General features: G+C 42.7%; 1 protein-coding gene and 2 non-coding genes across 3 annotated transcripts in view; all 3 read left to right on the forward strand.

Annotated features, from left to right (window-relative positions):
• The first annotated feature begins 2,403 nt into the window (after positions 1-2,403).
• NOP58 (NOP58 ribonucleoprotein) overlaps positions 2,404-20,410 on the forward strand; it is a 34,466-nt gene continuing 16,459 nt past the window's right edge. Inside the window, exons 1-8 of the mRNA XM_005306226.5 lie at positions 2,404-2,635; positions 8,924-9,000; positions 11,375-11,427; positions 13,437-13,561; positions 14,530-14,666; positions 15,952-16,016; positions 18,356-18,490; positions 19,466-19,611. Coding sequence (XP_005306283.1) covers positions 2,591-2,635; positions 8,924-9,000; positions 11,375-11,427; positions 13,437-13,561; positions 14,530-14,666; positions 15,952-16,016; positions 18,356-18,490; positions 19,466-19,611 — 783 coding nt within the window. The 5' untranslated portion in view covers positions 2,404-2,590. The remainder of the gene's footprint in view (positions 2,636-8,923; positions 9,001-11,374; positions 11,428-13,436; positions 13,562-14,529; positions 14,667-15,951; positions 16,017-18,355; positions 18,491-19,465; positions 19,612-20,410) is intronic.
• On the forward strand, positions 11,702-11,790 carry LOC112059364 (small nucleolar RNA SNORD70). The gene has a single exon (XR_002888639.1). It is a non-coding gene; the product is annotated as a small nucleolar RNA SNORD70 (small nucleolar RNA).
• Positions 19,711-19,795, forward strand: LOC112059367 (small nucleolar RNA SNORD11B). Its single transcript, XR_002888642.1, has one exon. It is a non-coding gene; the product is annotated as a small nucleolar RNA SNORD11B (small nucleolar RNA).

Below are 20,410 nucleotides of genomic sequence, written 5' to 3' on the forward strand. Positions count from 1 at the left end.
CAGAATACTCACAAAAGGGTAAGTCCCAGAGATAACCCTCTTATCCTGGCTTGCTCCAGCATATCAGAAAGAATCTGATAAATACTCCTAGCAAGCCTGGTTCTTTTATACAGTGTAACAAACAAGTGATGTCTTACTGACCTTTATAAAAAACAGGTTTTGGCCAGTTTGTGGTTGACCTCTTTCTTGGCCTTGGCTGAAACAAGATATGACAGTGAGGCCTCTTTCTTTCAAATTATCTTAAATTTATGGATCTTAAAGCTAGGTCCACTTCCTTACACAAGCCCATATTTTAAGATAACACTGGTATGTTGGAGGTTACTATAAGTTTATCACATCACAAGACAACTTCTCTTTGTCTATTAGAACCAGTTTGTAATAATTTCTTATAGTTGAGAAGCCCCTTTTCCAGAAACTTCCTTTTTATCTTAGCCATATTTCAAGCTCAGCATCCTCTCCAGATCTTGTCTTGCTAGATGCCACTTTCTAACTTAACATGTTATTCTCAAGGCCCTGTTACATTTGCTTAACCACATACAGACTACACAAGCTACAAAAAACATATGTTTTCTTAGCGAAGCTTAACTAACCCATTTATCTTAAAACCATCTTACAAGGGCCTTAAGTGCAGAGCTCAGCTTGAGCCAGAATACCCAGTATACCCAACCAGCACTTCTCCAGGTGCTAATGGCCTTTCTGTCCTCCCTAAGAAGTTCTTTTGCTTTCAGGATGGAAAGTACATGTACATGTTCCAGCCAGTACGTGAATGGACAGAAAGGCCCTTCAACTGAAAACCCACCCCAGGTGTGGGGACGGAGGAGGCCAATGTCAAACCAGTTCAGATCCAACACTTAAGACACCAGAGAGCTGAAGGCCAGTTGAGCCTGCTTAAGTTCTTGTGCTGGGGTGCCATTTTCCAACAGGGCAGAAGATACTGAGGCCAGACTTGCTGGATGAAGATCCTGGAGCCCACCAGGATAGAGGTAGATGAGAAGAAGCCAACAGTCATACTCCAGAGCACAGACAATTGCAGAGGAGATTGGTTTGGGCTAAAGAAAGAGGTGAGAGAAGGAGCCAGGGAAGACTAGAAAGGGGAAAGCAGATGGGAGTGCAGAAACATTGGCTGATTGTGTTTTGGGATAGAGAGAACTATATCAGCACTTCCTTTTCCATTAGAGCATGGTCTAAGCGTCTGATACAAGTGGTCAAAATAGGGGGACTACTTAGAACAGATCCATTCCTCCGTCTTAATCAAAAATAAAGATGTCAGAGTACATTTTCTATTAACCTCATAAGCCTAGAGCCCAAGACAGGTCTACGAGCAAGAGTGAAAACGTAAACCTGGATTGTCTCACCTACTGGAAATACAAACAATTCAGCAACTCTGAGCAAGAGACAGCTCCTACACTGATTTGAGTTGTAGGTATATCCTGCAGCTTATTAACCCCCAGGACACTCTGGGGGGCAGGAATGGGCAGGGGTTCAAACAACCCTGATAAAATACAATGTAGTCACCTGCAGAAATGACCACAGTGGTACCAGCTACATGAGCTTCCCAACAGCTTGGGGGCTCCGGAGGAATGTAACTGTGCCCCTCCAAGACAGCCCCACTGGCTTATACAATTACAGAAGTGTAGAACTGGCAGGGATGACCTTGAGAGGTTATCTAGTCCAGTCCCCTGCACTCAAAGCAGGACTAAGTAAAAACTAGCTCATCCCTGACAAGTGTTTGTCTAACCTGTTCTTAAAAACCTCCAGTGATGGAGATTCCACAATCTCCCAAAGCAATTTGTTGTGCTTAACTACCCTGACAGTTAGGAAGTTTTTCCTAATGTCCAACCAAAACCTCCCTTGCTGCAAATTAAGCCTGTTGCTTCTTGGCCTATCTTCAGACATTAACGCAGACACTTTTTCGCCGGCCTCCTTGTAACAACCTTTTATGTAGTTGAAAACGGTTATCATGTCCCTTCTCCAGACTAAACAAACCCTGTCTTTTTTAATCTTTCCTCACAGCTCATGTTTTCTAGACCTTGAATCATTTTTGTTGCTCTTCTCTGGACTTTCTCTAATTTGTCCACATCTTTCCCGAAATGTGGCACCCAGAACTAGACACAATATTCCAACTGAGGCCTAATCAGCGCGGGGTAACCTGGAAAAATTACTTCTCACTTCTTGCTTACAACACTCCTGCTAAGACTTCCCCCTTCATCCCTGGGCCTGGGCCTGGGCCAGGGCCAGGGCCAGCCCTGCGCTGCCAGGAGCCCCGTCCCCTCAGCCCCACCCCGTCATCCGCCGAGCCCGGCCCCCCGCCCCTCTCCTCGCAGCCCCGCCCCGTCATAAGCTGAGCCCGGCCCCCCGCCCTCTCCTCACAGCCCCGCCCCGTCATCCGCCGAGCCCGCCCCCGCGTTCTGGCGAGGCCGGACAGTTTCCGGTCTCCTCACTTCCGGTTCGCCGTGTGCGCTGCGTCTTGCCGCTGGGAGCTGTGGCCCTCTTCCCGCACGTGGCCGGGTCCTGCCGCGCTTCCCCCGGCGGCGCTGCGGCCCCAGTTGTGTCCGACTCTCGCTGACCCGGTCCCGCACCTCTGCCCGCCATGCTGGTGCTATTCGAGACCGCGGCCGGATACGCCGTCTTCAAGGTGAGGCGCGGGGCAGGGGCAGGGGTAGGCCGCGCGCCGCCGCCTCGCCGTTCCCCGGGCGGCCCGTAGCTCTCGCGGGCGTTCCTGCGGCGGCAGCAGCGCTCGCCGTGCCCAGCCTCCGTCAGCCGCTGGTCGCCCTGCCCAGGCCGGGCCCTCGCGAGCTGGGCCTGGCGCCCCGAGCCTAGCGCCGATACCGAGCTGGGGAGCGGGGTCTGGCAGGAGTTAGCCTGGCTCTGGTACGGAGTCTCATCTCTCTGGCTTGCCCCAGGTGCGCAGGCGGCGGGAGCAGGTTAACACAGGAAAGGGAGGATTTACTCTCACTCCCTGCGCCACGAAATCGTTGTCTACCTCGCGTGGCTCCTTGGAGGGTAGGTCTGACCCCTGCCTATGGCAGTGGCAATTGGTGGCTCTGTCTGGTGGGGTAAAAGGGACGTACCCCCTTGGGGGAGGAGGGATAGCTCAGTGGTTTGAGCATTGGTCTGCTAAACCCAGGGTTGTGAGTTCAGTCTTTGAGGGGGCCACCTAGGGATCTGTGGCAAAATCAGTACTTGGTCCTGCTAGTGAAGGCAGGGGGCTGGACTCAATGACCTTTCAAGGTCCCTTCCAGTTCTAGGAGATAGGATATCTCCATTAATTTATGCAAACAGGATGTTAGGAATCATTAAAAAGGGGATAGAGAATAAGACTGAGAATATATTATTGCCCTTATATAAATCGATGGTACGTCCTCCTCTCAAATACTGCGTACAGATGTGGTCTTCTCATCTCAAAAAAGATATACTGGCACTAGAAAAGGTTCCGAGAAGGGCAACTAAAATGATTAGGGGTTTGGAACGGGTCCCATATGAGGAGAGATTAAAGAGGCTAGGACTTTTCATCTTGGAAAAGAGGAGACTAAGGGGTATATAAAATCATGAGTGATGTGGAGAAAGTGGATAAGGAAAAGTTATTTACTTATTCCCATAATACAAGAACTAGGGGTCACCAAATGAAATTAATAGGCAGCAGGTTTAAAACAAATACAAGGTAGTTCTTCATCACGCACCGCACAGTCAACTTGTGGAACTCCTTACCTGAGGAGGTTGTGAAGGCTAGGACTATAACAGCGTTTAAAAGAGAACTGGATAAATTCATGGTGGTTAAGTCCATTAATGGCTATTAGCCAGGATGGGTAAGGAACGGTGTCCTTAGCCTCCGTTTGTCAGAGGATGGAGATGGATGGCAGGAGAGAGATCACTTGATCATTGCCTGTTACATCTGCTCCCTCTGGGGCACCTGGCATTGGCCACTGTCGGTAGACAGGATACTGGGCTAGATGGACCGTTGATCTGACCCGGTACGGCCGTTCTAATGTTCTTAACCAATCATGCAGTGTAGTGCAGAGATAAATTCATTCCTAACCCTGCAGAGGTCCCTTTACGTATGAGGTTTGATTTACAGCAGGGGTTCTCAAATGGGGTCAGGACCCCTCAGGGGGCTGTGAGGTTACTACATGGGGGGTCACGAGCTGTCAACCTTTGCCCCAAACCCTGCTTTGCCCCCAGCATTTATAATGGTGTTAAATATATAAATATATAAAAAGTACACTCAGAGGCTTACTATGTGAAAGGGGTCACCAGTACAAAAGTTTGAGAGCCACTGATTTACAGTATTCTGTTTGACTAAGTGTAATTGTAAATGTTAGGTTTCAGCATGGTAGCCGGGTTAATCTGTATCAGCAAAAACTGTGGTGTTTACCCCTCACTAGTCCTCAATGATTTCCCTCTAAATATGCTCACATTGCATCTATTTCTGGCATTTCTATTTTAGCATTTGTTGTAATTGCTATCATGCCTATAGTTCCTAAGTGAAAGGACTGAGACAAACGTAACAGCAGTGATATTAATATATTTTAAATACTGCATTTACAGGGTGTGTTGAATTTAATTGTCTGCTATTGTTTATGTAAAATGCTTGGCTTGACTGGTGTACACGTGTATTTGCATGCTGGCTGAAATTGGGAGAATTCATCCGCTATATTTGAAAAGCAAAGATTCAGTTCCCACATCTTTCACTGGACACACAACCCTATCATTACATAATCATAGATAGGCTGATGTGCCATGCTGCTGAACTGGTGTACTCTGTAACCTGTGTGCCAGGTGGAGTCAGCAGCAACCAGGGCCAGGTTTAATATCTAGGGGTTCCCTTTCAACAATACAGCACAAAACCAGTAACAGGGGAAAATTACATGGGAAAATTGAATGCTTCTAAGAGGCAGTACTTCCCCTCTTACAAGCACAAAGTCTGAGTGTAGAAAATAAATTTTTAATGAAAGGAGGGAAGTCACCCGGCATTAAATAAACAACAATAATAATATATGGAGATATACCTATCTCATAGAACTGGAAGGGACCTTGAAGGTCATCAAGTCCAGTCCCCTACTTTCACTAGCAGGACCAAGTACTGTCCCCCCCCATCCCGTCCCTAAATGGCCCCCCTCAAGGATTGAACTCACACACTGGGTTTAGCAGGCCAATGCTCAAACCACTGAGCTATCCCTCCCCCCCATTAATTTTGGAAAATGCCACCAGAAGGATTCAACCAAAAATACCCACCCTAGGGTATGTTACATTATTTTATGATATTCATATTGCAATAGTCTGAAGTAGAACTTCTTAGCTGATTTTACCATTTGCTCTACTTAGCTGCTGCTTCCTTCTCTAGATGTTCCTGATTGTGCTATTGCTGCTAGGACCACATTGTCTGCCTGTAAAATGATCTAGAAATCCCGAACTCCACAGGGCCAGGGCTTTGTTTAAATTAGTGGTTTTCAACCTCCGGTCCGTGGAGCCCTGGGGGTCTGCAGACTATGTATAAGGGGTCAACCATAGGTTACTATGAAAATGAAGTTTCATAAGAATGACCATACTGGGTCAGACCAAAGGTCCATCTAGCCCAGTATCCTGTCTTCTGACAAGTGGCCAGTGTCAGGTCCCAGAGGGAATGAACAGAACAGGTAATCATCACCCATTCCCAGCTTCTGGTATACAGAGGCTAGGGCCACCATCCCTGTCGATCATGGCTAATAGCCGTTGATGGACCTATCCTCCAATAATTTATCTAGTTCTTTTTTGAACCCTGTTATAGTCTTGGCCTTCACAACATCCTCTGGCAAAGAGTTCCACAGGTTGACTGTGCGTTGTGTGAAAAAATTACTTCCGTTTGTTTTAAACCTGCTGCCTATTAGTTTCATTTGGTTACCCCATGTTCTTGTGTTATGAGAAGGAATAAATAACATTTCCTTATTTACTTTCTCCACACCAGTCACGATTTTATAGACCTCTATCATATCCATTCTTAGTTGTCTCTTTTCCACGCTGAAAAGTCAGTCTTATTAATCTCTCCTCATATTGCAGCCGTTCCATACCCCTAATCATTTTTGTTGCCATTTTCTGAATCTTTTCCAATTCCAATATATCTTTCTTGAGATGGGTCAACCACATCTGCGCACAGTATTCAAGATGTGGGCATACCATGGATTTATATAGAGACAATATGATATTTTCTGTCGTATTATCTATCCCTTTCTGAATAATTCCCAGCATTCCATTCACTTTTTTTGACTGCCGCGCTGCACATTGGGTGGATGTTTTCAGAGAACTATCCAAAATGACTCCAAGATCTTTCTTCAGTGGTAACAGCCAGTTAAGACCCCATCATTTTATATGTATAGTTGGGATTATGTTTTCCAATGTGCATTACTTTGCATTTATCAACATTGAATCTCATGTGCCATTTTGTTGCCCAGTCACCCGGTTTTGACCCCCTCAGAGAATTCTAGGAAATTGGTGAGGCATGATTTCCCTTTACAAAAACCATGTTGACTCTTCCCCAACAAATTATGTTCATCTATGTGTCTTATAATTCTGTTCTTTACTATTGTTACAACCAGTTTGCCCGGTACTGAAGTCAGGCTCACTGGCCTGTAATTGCTGGGATCACCTCTGGAGCCCTTTTTAAAAATTGGCCCCACATTAGCTATCCTCTAGTCATTTGGTACAGAAGCTGATTTAAATTATAGGTTACAGACGACATTTAGTAGTTCTGCAATTTCACATTTGAGTTCCTTTGATCCTGGTGACTTATTACTGTTTAGTTTATCAGTTTGTTCCAAAACCTCCTCTAATGATACCTCAATCTGTGAAAGTTCCTCAGATTTGTCACCTAAAAGAATGGCTCAGGTTTGAGAATCTTCCTCACATCCTCAGCCGTGAAGACCGATGCAAAGAATTCAGTTAGTTTCTCCGCAATGGCCTTATCACCCTTGAGAGCTCCTTTAGCTTCTCAGTCATCCTGTGGCTCCACTGGTTGTTTAGCAGGCTTCCTGCTTCTGATGTACTTAAAAAAAACGTTGCTATTACTTTTTGAGTTTTTTGGCTAGCTGTTCTCCAAATTCTTTTTTGGCCTTCCTAATTATATTTTTACATTTCATTTGCCAGAGTTTATGCTCCTTTCTATTACCCTCATTAGGATTTAACTTAAACTTTTTAAAAGATGCCTTTTTGCCTCTGACTGCTTCTTTTACTTCGTTGTTAAGCCATGGTGGCACTTTTTCAGATTTCAGATCCCAGAAAAGGCATTCTGGTGCTCTCATCAGTCAAATGTATGTGAATACTCCAGAAGTGTTACCACCACCATAGAAACCCACACTTTAGCGCTCTTTCTCACGCTGTGTCAAATGCCTTGCCGAGCACTTGCAGCATTTATAGTTGAATTTTGGTTAGTCAGTTTTCAGCCTAAGCCTTTTATGGCAGGGGTCTGTGGACCATAGGCTGAATTTCCAAAGGGGTCTGCACCTCCATTTGACATGTTTTAGGCATCCGTAAATGAAAAAACGTTGACAACCACTGGTTTAAATGTTCAGTTCTGAATAAGGAGGAGGAATTGGAATTGGGGAACTCAATAGAGGATTTCAACCTGTGGGGCACGCCTCCCTAGGAGGGTGCAGAGTAACATTGGGGGGGGGGGCTGGGACCTGGACCAGCCCCCACAGATGACAGGGATGGAGGGAGCGCCACCCAGCTCCGCTCCTGGTCCCGTCTGCCAGCCCCACACCCAGGGATTCGCTCCCAGCTGTCTGCCCGGGGTCTTGGCTGCCCATCCCGTGCCCGGGGATCTTCTGCTGGCTCTGTGTCCGTCTGCATTTTACTAAGAATTCTTAGGCCTTGTCTGCACTACAAAATTGTTGACCTAAATTAGGTCAACGTACAGCCACCACATTAATTGCTGCAGTTTTTCATATCCACGCTGCCCACCTGTCGGGGTGCATGTCCTCACCCCGAGTCCTTGTCCCGATTTAAGGGGGCAGTGTGGGGGGTTGACAGCCTGAGCTATCAGGCCTGCACGGGGCTCGCTGCTGGATCCCCCTTTCCCCAGGGCTGACAGGCTCATCGCTGGAGCCCTCCGACAGCGGGGCTTCAGCCATGAACCCAGCACCATCAGCCCTGGGGTGAGAGGTGGGGTGGCTCCAGCTTTGAGCCTGGCGTGGGGCTAACAGCCAACAGGCAATGTAAGTAATACAGTGTCTACATGGACACTGCATCTCCCTAACTACATTGACCTAAGTGCTATGCCTCTCGTGGAAATGGAGTTATTAGGTCAGGGTAGTGGGCGAGTTACATTGGCAGGAGAAACATTGTAATGTAGACCAGGCCTTAGTGCACTGCAAATTAAGTGAACGCAGAATACGGTGGAGTAGTTAGTATAACTGTGATCTCAACCCACCTCTGCTCCCTAAAGGATTTCTTTTTTTGGACAGCAAGCTGAAATATCAGTCTGTTAATCAATTTACTCTTGAGGCTGTATTGGTATGGCTGCATTGTACTGTAAAGAGGGGGAGCTCTGTTTTAGAAGTGGCCTCTTTCTTCCTCAAGGACCTTGAGGCTCTCTATGAAGGTGACTTGTTTTGTATTTATTTTCCCATAAGCCTGGTTCTTAAAAAAAGAGAGAGAGAATGCAGATGTTCAGAGAGGGCCTGCCTTTATTGGGGGGCGAAAAACAATACAGTAGCTGTGTTCCTGCTGAAAGTAAAACGCTGTTAACATGGTTAAATATTGGTGGGGCAGAACTGGAGAGAAAATGGTAAGTAGTGGTCAGAGACTGGATGGCTAAGAGCTAGCCCATTGACTCAACTAACATCAGCTTTCAGGCAGGATGCACCATAAAAAGTGGGGTCACGGTTTCTATACCAAACAATGATCCCAAACATCTTTAAACATTGGTTTAATGATTGTTTTTTATCCACAGGTCCTGGATGAGAAGAAACTCCAGGAAGTTGACAGTTTATGGAGAGAATTTGAAACACCTGAAAAGGCAAATAAAATGTAAGCAGTTTGAGGGGCTGGCAACCTGGCTTTGGAAGATAACTGTATGTTCAGATCAAGGAGCAAGGCCCTGCGTTGTTTTTCAGTATAGTTCACAGCTCTTAAATATTAGAAGAACGATCTGACCCAAGAACAAGGGGAGATCAGTGGAATTAAAAAGTGAGAAATTCAGAACTGATAAAAGGAAATGCTTTTCCCCACTGTGTGTAATTAAACTGTGAAACTCACTGCCACATGAAGGCGTTGAAGCTGAAACCTTAACGTTCTAAAAGGGATTGGATATTTATCTGAATATAAAGAATATCCTGAGTTTGACCAACTTTTGGCAGGTGTATTAAACTTCTGTCTTCAGGGGTTAAGCCAGTCTCAGTATTAGAGATCAGGGTGAAACCTAACATGGGTGGGTGTGGCTGTGGCAGAGTACCCTACATCTGCCCACTGCAGGCTTTTTACACCTTCCTCTGAAATGTCTGATGCTGATCACTGTCAGGATATTAGCCTGAATGGACTTTGGTCTGATCCAGTTATGAAATTCCAGTGTTTCTGAAAAGATGTTTGTCTCACTCAGCCTTGCAGCATAAGCCTTGAGCTGCTGTTGGAGATGACGTAAGTGCAATTTAGTAAGTTAAGAGAGGGTAGCTTTATCGGTGACCTTGCTTCTGTTACAGATAATACAGCTTTTTCTGACACAGATTAATCAGGATTGGACTAGAGTCAGAATCTAGGTCTGGAGATAATTGTCCTGGGTCACGATGGCTTCTCAAGCACAACTCTTTAGATAACAGAGAGGAAGATTACACCAGGAGGAGGAAGTTGGGCCTGAGGAGGTGACACAGCTGATGTAGCTGGGAACAGTCCATAGGCTACTTGGACCTGGTAAATTGATGGGGAATAGAAAATCCTTCCATACACGTGTGGATGTCAGTCTGTGTTCTCATACCCTTTCCCCAGAGCCAGTGATATGCATTTAGTGTGCCTGTTCGCCACCCCTTACCTTTCGGCCTCAACAGTGTATTCTTGGTGCATGCTCCCAGCATGGCTGTTCTGTTTCTCACCCAGAAGGGCAGGGTTTCCCCAGATGTCTGCTCGTGTGGAGAGGCTGGGAGGAGTCAAACACCGTGGATTCTGGCTCACACTTAGGAAGGGAAAATGTGGGGCCCTCTTGTGTTCTCATCCCATATCCTTTCCACTTGCTCTGCCACCCATTTATTCCTGCCCCATTATCTTCTCTGCAGTCCCAGACCCCTTATCCCCTAATTCCCCATCCAAGCGAACGTTTGTATGTATAATTTGTTTTCTTTTCAAAAATGGTTTGAGAGCCTTTTGAATTTTCTGCTATACTCAGATTGTTTCCTCCAAATAAAAAACAAAACAAAAAACACAGATTGTAGGTACATGCGCGCACACACGCACACACGCACACACACACACCATGGCCGAATTAAAGCCTACGGTGCCAGGGTGTTGCTCAGGTTTGATGGCCATAATACATCCCCTTGACTCATACAGGTTTTTGAGTCATCACTACCTACCACACCTCTTGGGCATTGTTTGCACATGCACAGTATAATCCATTTGGCTTTCGTGAGTGTTAGGAATGTGCCTATCTGAAGAGCCAAACTGTTTCATACGCTGTTTTCAATATTGTTCCTCCAAGGGGTTGTGGGTGCCATGCAAAAGCAAAACAGAAAAAAAGTAGAATCTGTTAACTTTAAGAAAAGTTCTTTTGGGGGGCCTGTATCTCAGGAATCCCTTGGTCAAATGACCCCAAATTTGGATGTCTACCCTGTGCCCCCATGAGAGTCTGTGCATTTCAAGGAAATCCAAGTAACTGGATTGTAGAGCTCTTAGAAGAGTCAACCTGGAAACAGAAAGAGTTTCGTAACCTCAACTCTAGTAGAGCTGGTGCTCTGCTGTAGTAGAGGCAGTATATTCCTTGCTTTTACTAGTTAATCAAAGGAGTAGTGTTAAAATCTGAATAGTTGGTGTCTTTTAAATATGAATTGCAAAACAAAAAGATGGTCTCATGTTTAATTTTTTGTATGTATTTTTTCATTAGAAATATTAGCTCTTGATTTCTCACCTCTTTGGAGATCTCTAGCAAGATCTTTGGGGGACTTGGGTGATGAAATAACAGGGGTCTGAAAGTTGATCTACGGTTCCAAGACTCAAATTCCCTTTCCCTTCATTTGGAGGTTGGGAGATCTGAAAATCAAACTTCAGCCTCCTGTGATGTTCTAGGGAAGTAGGGACCCGATATTTATGATGGGAGTTTGGGAAGTTAAGACAGATGCTATGCATCATAAAGGAAGAGGGAAGGACAGGGCTACTCTATTGTAAACTTGAATATAAAAATAAATTTCCTTTCCCCTAGAGTGAAGTTGAAACACTTTGAAAAGTTTCAGGACACAACAGAAGCCCTTGCTGGTAAGTAAAGATGAGAAAGTTAACTCTGAACTTTGCAGCTTGGTTCTTTCTGAAAAGAACCAGTCACATACTTTCATTATATGCCCCATACTCTCCTCTCACCCTCTTATTATTTCTTCATTGTTTATCTTTTAGATTACAGGTGCTTCAGAACAAAACCATAAGTATTTGTTTTCTCGGGCAGCTGCCGTGCCTCTGGACACTAGATAATATTGAAATCTAGTTATTTGCTCCTGTGTTTATGGTCATGAGTGCACAAATCAGTAGTGAATAGAACCCTGTTGTCAATGATGCATTGGTGTTGGTACTGAATTCTAATGATTTGATTCAACATTTCGTCACTACCACTGAGACAACAGATAAAATGCTAGTAAAACCTACATTAGGGCTGTTTACTCTGCACTTCATGGAGATGTATGATGGATATGTTTGTGTATTTGATAAATGCCTATTTTTCTAAGATCATGAATTCCTGAATTATTTGTAATCACATGCAAAACCTGCCACTTGAGTGATTCTTAGGAATTAAGCACAAAAGCATTATAGGCTCTGAATAATCTGAACTGAAGTGATAGAAGAATATAGGCTAATAGTTACTTAGGGGTGGCCTGACTCATGTTCTTGAAAGGAGTGTTTTTGTCTCTCCGTAACAGTAAAATCAGTTGATAAATGTCAAATGTAGTATTTTGGCCAAACAATGAGTCTCGCTACATTAGAGTTGTTAGGATCACAAGTACAAAAAACAAAACAAGGAAAGTACAGGAAAGGAGACCACTTTTAAACATGGGATGGAATGAAATCATAACTGAGATTGAAATTACTGTTTTTTCCCCACCTACATTTGTGCACACTATCTAGAATGAGTGTGGCCTTGTTATAGCACTGGGTGCCAGGAATTCCTGGGTTCTAACTGTTACTGTGATACAGAAGAAGCTCTGTGACTTGGGCAAATCACCCAGTTTCTCTGCCTCAGTTGAGGAATCTGTGAAATCAGGGATACTTAAACTACCCAGCTCACATGATTATTGCTAGGATGGATTTGTAAATTGTTTTGAAGATAAATGATAAATATGTAGCTAAGCATTATTTAAATATCAAATGGTTTAAGAACTATCTGTCAGATTTAAGGTTATATAGCTAATGTCCCAAATAGCAAGGGTGAGAAGGCATTTATCACAGCAGTTACATTTGTTCTTCTATTTCTTTCTTTCTTTCAAGTTTTTTGAAATAATGGGTCACTGGGTTCTGCTTCACACACTAGGCTGGAAATGTTGTACCAATCCCAGAAGGTCAATGGAGCATGAAGATAACTTGTCAAGGGAGTTGCATAAGTGACCTCTTAAAATATGTCATGTGGGTTTGTGAAGCTTTTACAGATTTATTTATACTTCAAAATAAAGATTCTTTTAAAACTCCTCAAATCCACATCACATACCTTAAAAAGGGCTGTATCTGACTTCTGCCATCCGCACAAATTGGCTTCATGCTTCAGTGCGCTTTCATGGATATTGCAACATCCCCATCAGAGAGTATATACTGGACTATTGCCTGTGGTGGGAGCTGGTGATGTATGACTTCATGAGGTCTGAAAAGTCAATTGGGCATTGGGTAACTCAGTTATATGCTAAATCTTCTTAGTCGCTTCTGGGGATGTTCAGTACATCTCTAAAGTTGGTGGACTGTTATCTTTAACAAAGTTGGCAGAGCTAGGAGTCCATCTTGGTGATCTTCCATATATAGGGAGGAGGGAAAAATTAGAGGAGAAATATTCTCAAATTAAGAACAGCAAATGTGCTAACATTTTATGACATTTGTTTAAATGACTGCAAGATCAAAACATTTCAACTGCAATTTTGGTTAGTATAGTAGCTTGCAGAGGTGTGAATGTAAGTGTACAGCCTTGTGTATCAAGTTGGACATGGTATTTTTAGTACCTGTTAGATTTTAGAAAGGTTGGTTGGTTTGTTTATTTATTTAGCCGCATCTTCGTTCTCTTCTTCCCTCTACAGCATGCACAGCTCTGGTAGAGGGCAAGCTCAGCAAGAACTTGAAGAAAATTCTAAAGAAGATAGTGGCAAAAGACGCCCATGAACAGTTGGCCATAGCAGATGCCAAACTCGGTGGTGTCATAAAGGTGAAAACTGACTGCTTCTCTAATTTGTTTTTATTCTGCTGAGATGTTATGAAGAGGGGCCTCCGTATTTTGTGGTCCTGTAGCCATAGATTGTGCTGCAGATTGAGCTTTCATTAGAAAAAAGTTTCTAGTTCTGAGCTGGAAAGAGAAACTTTCAGATGAATATAAGTTGATAGGATGTTGTCTGCTCTGCAACTGGACATCCTGAAACTGCACTCAGGTGTGCACACTTCTTGTTGTCTCAGTGGGGTATCAACTGTGAAAGCAGACAGCATAAATATAAATTGTTGCCCTACTGATCTTATTTATAGAAACATCCAGTAGATGTGCTTATTTACTGTTGGTTGCTTTGGCAAGTGAGGCAGCTGCTTATTATAAGGGTAGCTGGGAGTTCACATTCCCCACAGCCCCCAAATATGTGCCTGTATTCTCCATGTATTCTGAAAGGGGGAAGTATAGAGGAGATACATTAGATTTATATTCTAAAATCCTCATTTGTCTCCGAGATGTCAAAACCCCAAACCATCTCACATTCCTTCTTTAGAACCAGAGCCAGCTACAAAACCCTCCGCTTTCTATTGTGACCTGTTCGATGGCACAGTTGTGGGTTGTTGATAGAAAAATCTGCATAAAAAGTAGTGTGCAGTGTAGAACTAATCAGTTACAAAATCCTGGTGTTGCCCCAGATCTTAGGGGCAGAGAACACAGAGCCTTACTTACAAGTCTTGTTGCTCCTGATACCAGGATGTTAAAGTGAAAAATACGTATGATGATTACAGTGCTGGAAATCCTGATGTTTATTACCCATGAAGGTTGTCACTGCTTCTGACTTTTTTTTGCCTAGCATAAATGGGTAACAAGTATACCTTAGTAGGAGAAAAACTATAAAGATAGTAGTATTGAAAGAGAATTTGTAAGAGGATTTGATTTAACTTGGTTAACACCTAATATCCACCTTAATTTTATAGGATAAGCTGAATTTAAGTTGTATTCATAGCCCAATGGTTACTGAACTGATGAGAGGAATTCGTTCTCAAATCGAGGGGCTTATCACCGGCCTTCCATCGCGGGAAATGGCAGCTATGTGTTTAGGATTGGCACACAGGTGAGTTGCCATTGAAGCTGTAGTTCAGTACTTTCCACCGGCTTTATTCCATTCCTGCATCCTTGGACACCCAAAACTCCGTTTGATATCAGAGGGAGTCTGGGGGGGTGAAATGAATACAGGATTAGGCCCAAAGTCTAAGCACATTAATTTTGGTCAATCTTGCTCTAGAAGCAAGCTCTTACAAGGTTCACTGTGTTTAGCACCACAGGTTCAAGTCAGATCTCTCAATATTTGCTGTAGCGTTAACCTGAGTTGAGTAGTTTTTTCTTGTATATTATGTACGTAATTGAATAGTATCTTTAAAATGCAGTCATTGGCAGTACGAAAATGAATTTGACATTAATTCATCACCACTGAGGTATCTGATACTTCAGTGCTTAATGTAAAAGTTGGACTCAGTGTTTCATGGATATGTAATTTATATCTCCATGTACATATCGCAGTGGTACATAATATAAACATTAAATAAAGGCAGAGTTCTTGACTGTAGATTTAAGCAGAGCAGTAGCTCTGCACACAGCCATGACAAGTACACAATTAGGTGCTAGAAACTTGAGTTTCAATCCAGACTCTGAGAGAGACTCACTGCATGGCCTTGGGCAAGTTGCTGAACCTTTCTTGTTTACTCTTCTAAAAGGGAGATTGTTACCTTCCTTGCTGGGGTAATTGAGAGGATTAATGTTTGTGCAGCTTTTTGAAGATACAAATCCCTATGTACAGGCAGAGTTTTATTTTGGCATAATCCAAATGTGTGATGCAAGATCCTAGAATGTATTTCAAAAGTATAGATGTTGGGCTTGTGCTAAAATGAGGTTAGAAGGACGAGGGAAGTTTATCTACAGTCACACTCCTGAGTTTCACTACTTTATAGACACAGTTTCCTGTGGATCAATCCCAATCGCTGCAAAACTGGCAATACTTGCTCTGTTTGTTTTTGTGAAGAAATTTGCAAAAAGTAATGAACAGCAAATTTCCTGCCACTGTGTTCATGTAGACTATGCAGAGGGACAGCCAGCCAGCCATGCTTCTCCTTTCTGGTGCCTTGGTTCAGCCCATCATACTGGGTACTGTGTGTGCTGCAGTTGTTATGGGACCAACCAGCGGCAGTGCTTCTCCAAACTTCCCATTACATCCAGCAGAGGCCAGTCCTTAGCTTTAAATTAAACAAGTGTGAATGAGCCTACAGCTGGACTCATTCATGCAAAATAAAACAGGTGGAGAATATATGTTTTTTGCAGTGGAATGACAGGGGTGCAGCTAATAACGATATCTTTGTTTTTAGCCTCTCCCGATACAAGCTGAAATTCAGCCCAGACAAAGTAGATACAATGATTGTCCAAGCAATCTGTAAGTATATTCAGGATTTCATCTTTAAGTATTCTGCTGGGGGCAGCTTATTAAAATATGCCCTTTTCAAGATTTTTGCTAGTGTTTTAGTATAACAGGGCAGTTTGAATCAATCCAGCAGAAATTTTAAAAACTATTGCTTATGAAAGGTGTTACTGTAATTTACATATCAAATAGTCAGAGAGGGTGGTATTAAAAGGTGAAGACCTCTAGTTATCCAGAAAACAACTATAGCAGATGCAGTGACAGTTCAAGCTTCCCATTGCTTCAATTTCTAGTGTGACTCACCCTGACTAGTGATAAGTTAATTGTTCCCCTAAGAATTTGGTCCTTGGTACCTCTGCTGTGGGTGCCATTTGTGGTGGTAGCTTGTGTGAAGTGAACTGAGACCACAATGCAGTAACAGTTTTAAAGATGCATGAAAATAACTATAAAAGGTAGTACCACATTCTGCATCGTGGCTTTTTTTTAGGGGAAACAGACTAAAATTTCTTTGGCAAATGGAAAATAGAATATCTGGACTAATCCTTCCTTTTCCTTGAAGAATGCATGTTATAATGGAGTTGCTCCGTCTCAGGCAGTGGTGAATGGAATAGTTCAGTGCTGCAAATTCCATGCTCTGTCGTCGATGGAATCTTGTTGAGCTGAATATAATGATTGAATTCACAATTTCATCACTACTGCTGAGACAGCAGATGGGAATGTCCGTATTGCATTACAAGAAAATGCTTGTAGCCTTGGGGCTTTGTAACAGTATGTGCAGTGGGTGTTCTACCCTGCTGTAATAGAAATAAGCTTATAGCTCATATCTGCAGCACTGGAGTAGACAGCGCATTGCATTAGTTCTAGGTATTTTTATATTTTAAATAAGCTTAAAGGATAATTACAGCTGAAAATAATTTTTCTGGGCTGAAACTAAATCTTTTCAGTTTCTTTCATTATTGCATGGGGGGGGCTATGTGGTCTCTTCACACTTAACTCACACACAAATTGTAACTTAGATTTCATATGGAGGTGGGCATAATTAGTTTACTATGCATGTGTAGTAACTTTAACATACTGCATCACCTCTACACTGTTTGTATCTATGTCTGGTTGTACGGTGCCTCACACAGCAAGGCCCCAATCCTGATCTGGGCCTCAGGGTGCTACTGTAACTTAAATATCAAATAGTCGGACAGGGTGGCTTTTGACATCTGCATCCTGTTTAAAGAAAAAAAAATGGATTAGAGGGCTAAGATTTACACCTGAAACACAGTCCCACCAGCAATTCACACATCCACCATCTGGAATGGATGACTCGGAACTCCCAGATAGCCAAACTGCTGCTTTTGTTTCCCTATAATCATCACTGTTGCAGGAAACTGTTCATATGCAATACATTCAGTGTATGACATGTGAAAGAGGCCCGTCATTTGAATGGCAGGTCCCTGTGATGAAACCTCAGGCCTTACCATCATGTTAACTAATGGCTCTTTTACGTTATTGTGAAGATGATAAAAGTTTGGCTTAAAGCAGAGTTTTGACAAAATGAACAAAAAAAACAATTCAAAATCAAAACTCATCCTTGTGCTCATATGGGATTATTCACTGCCCGAACACTGCAAAACCTAGGTGAATTGGGATGAGTTAAGAATAGAATAGACTCTATGCATCCGAAGAAGTGAGGTTTTTACTCACGAAAGCTTATGCCCAAATAAATCTGTTAGTCTTTAAGGTGCCACCAGACTCCTTGTTGTTTTTTTTAAGAATAGAATGTTAGTCATAAACCTAAATTCCCTATTGTAGCTACCTATGGGAAACACATTAGCACCAGTTAAACTTTCAGAAAATCTGTTCCAAAGTGGCTTTGTACAGAAAATCCATAGCATGTATGTTGTCCAGTAAAATTAACAGTGGAATCATTGAGTGAGGAAAAAGGTTTGAAGGATTTTCATCAAACTGTGCATTACTAAGAGGTAACTTTCAATTTCTGAGCCTTGTTTCTGTGGAAGATAAAACAGCTCTCTGAAAATGCAGGGTTGCATTAGCATCCTTCATTCTGGCATGTCCTGACTTTTGAGTGTTTGACTATGCAACCTTGATGTTCTTTTAACGTAGTGTGTAATTTGATCTATTTTGTTTGCAAAGTACATTTCTTCACTGAAACAAATCCTTCAATGATTTTAAAATAAGATGACGACCAACCTCGTCACAGTACATTGGTGTTTGTATTTGTGCAAAGGAAACATTGTGGAAAAATACCGTGATATTTCCCTTTGCAGTGTTCATTACATCTGACTTTAAAATGTTCCCCTTTAAACTATACTTTTTCTTTAACATGTCTGTCCTGTCTGCAGCCCTTCTTGACGACCTAGATAAAGAGCTGAATAACTATATCATGCGCTGTAGGGAATGGTATGGCTGGCACTTCCCTGAACTAGGCAAAATCGTCGCAGATAACCTAACATACTGTAAATGTGTGCGGAAAGTTGGTGAGTAACAATTTTGAGCATGCATGGGAGACTGTTGAATATTAGTATCAATCGCAACTCGGTAACGCATTGTGGGCCAGATTTCCTGCTGTTCACGAACGTGCAGGCCATTTCACCTGTTCACAATCCTGTATCATCTCAGTGACACTCTAGAAAATGCTTATGTGGGAAATTGATGCTAGGAAAGTAATATAATTTGGCAATAGTTTGTTGTAATCTAGCAGTTGGAAACAAGGAGAGCTAGCACTGGCCAGCTCTCCCGGGACCACTAGCAAGTGCTCTACAGACCACCGTTAGTCCACAGACCACAGTTCGGGGATTATTGCTTAAAACTGATATATAGAGAGAAACATTTAGTGTTTTTTGGTGTTCTCTGAGACCACAGCTGGCTTATATTTACTCCTTGGAACAGAAGTAACAATAGATTTAATTTTGTGGACATCTGCATTTCAACATCTAGGCATGTTTTTTCCCTGTTGATTTGTACAGTGATGTGGTAGCTTTGCAGTTCAGAGAGGAACTTAATTGTTTCTTGTAGGTCATGTTTTCTTTAATTTTTGTTGCTCTTCTGGGCTTTCTCCAATTTGTCCACATCTTGGCACCATAATTCAGTAAAGAACTGGACAAACAATACTCCAGTTGAGGCCTTAGTAGAGTGAAAGAATTACTTCTCCTGCCTTGCTTACAACACTCCTTCTAATACATCTAAGAATGATGCTTGCTTTTTAGCAATAGTATTACATGGTTGTCTCATGTTTTGTTTTTGATCCACTAGAACCCCCTAGATCCTTTTCTGCAGTACTTATTCCTAGTCAGTCATTTTCTCTTTTGTATTTGTGCAATTGATTATTCCTCCCTAATGGGTAGGTGTTTCCATGTTGACACAGTTGGCTCTTACCTCTTTATACTCTCTCTGTTTTTGATTTACTTGATCATCTTTCTCCTTTTCTCCCCACCTTCAATCTTGTCCTGCAGGAGACAGAAGAAACTTTTCTACCTCCGACCTCTCGGAAGTTCTGCCAGAGGAGATTGATGAGGATGTGAAGGCTGCTGCAGAGATCTCCATGGGGACAGAAGTATCAGAAGAAGACATAAACAATATACTGCATCTCTGTGACCAGGTATATATACATTTAGAGCTTTAATTTAAGATGTGTAGCAATGTGGGCTGCTTCTTCTGCAGACAGCTGTTTGCCTATGGTTGCTCCAGCACACTTTCTTAATGGCAGTGATGATTCCTGTATTGTTGCTCGCCTGATGTACAAACATGAGGGCGCACAGTCACTACCTCATCTGATGCCATCTTGGATTGCTGACATGGAGAGGAGACGGAGGTTATTGGGTATGATTGTGAGAGGAAGGCTAACATATATTAATTAAAAAGTGCTTGGAGATCCTTAGAAAGAAGTATGCTATGTAAATTCTACGTTTAAATAGCCCCTTTCATCTCCGTTTCAAAATGCTTTATAAAAGTGTAGTGCTAGCCCCATTTTGTAAATGGAAAACTGAGGCCAAGAGCGTTAATGTTGCTCCCATTCAGTGACAGTGGTAGGATGAGCAGTAGAGAGTTCCTGGCTCTTAAGCCCAAACTCAGTCTGCTGCATCACACTGACTGACCATTGATACACTTTAATTTTTTGTGTCTAACAGTCTTTGAAGTAAAGAATATCCTGTCTTAAGAGAATGGGTACAGATATTTGTGTTAAAAGGGAATGTTCCAGGTTTTGTATTACAGAAAATAGCCTTAGTAATTGTCCTTCACTGTACTTGGCATATTGGGGTTTTACTGCTAGTAGTAGCATAGTGAAGAGAAATACAAATCCTATGCATTGTATTCTTATGGATCTGCTATGAAGCTGCCCATATAAAGCTTTCAGGTAAACCTCACTTTTGGCTGTTAGGATTTCACACCCTGTTACA

Source organism: Chrysemys picta, chromosome 11 (assembly GCF_011386835.1).
Source record: "Chrysemys picta bellii isolate R12L10 chromosome 11, ASM1138683v2, whole genome shotgun sequence".
In the NCBI taxonomy this organism is placed as follows: Eukaryota; Metazoa; Chordata; order Testudines; family Emydidae; genus Chrysemys; species Chrysemys picta.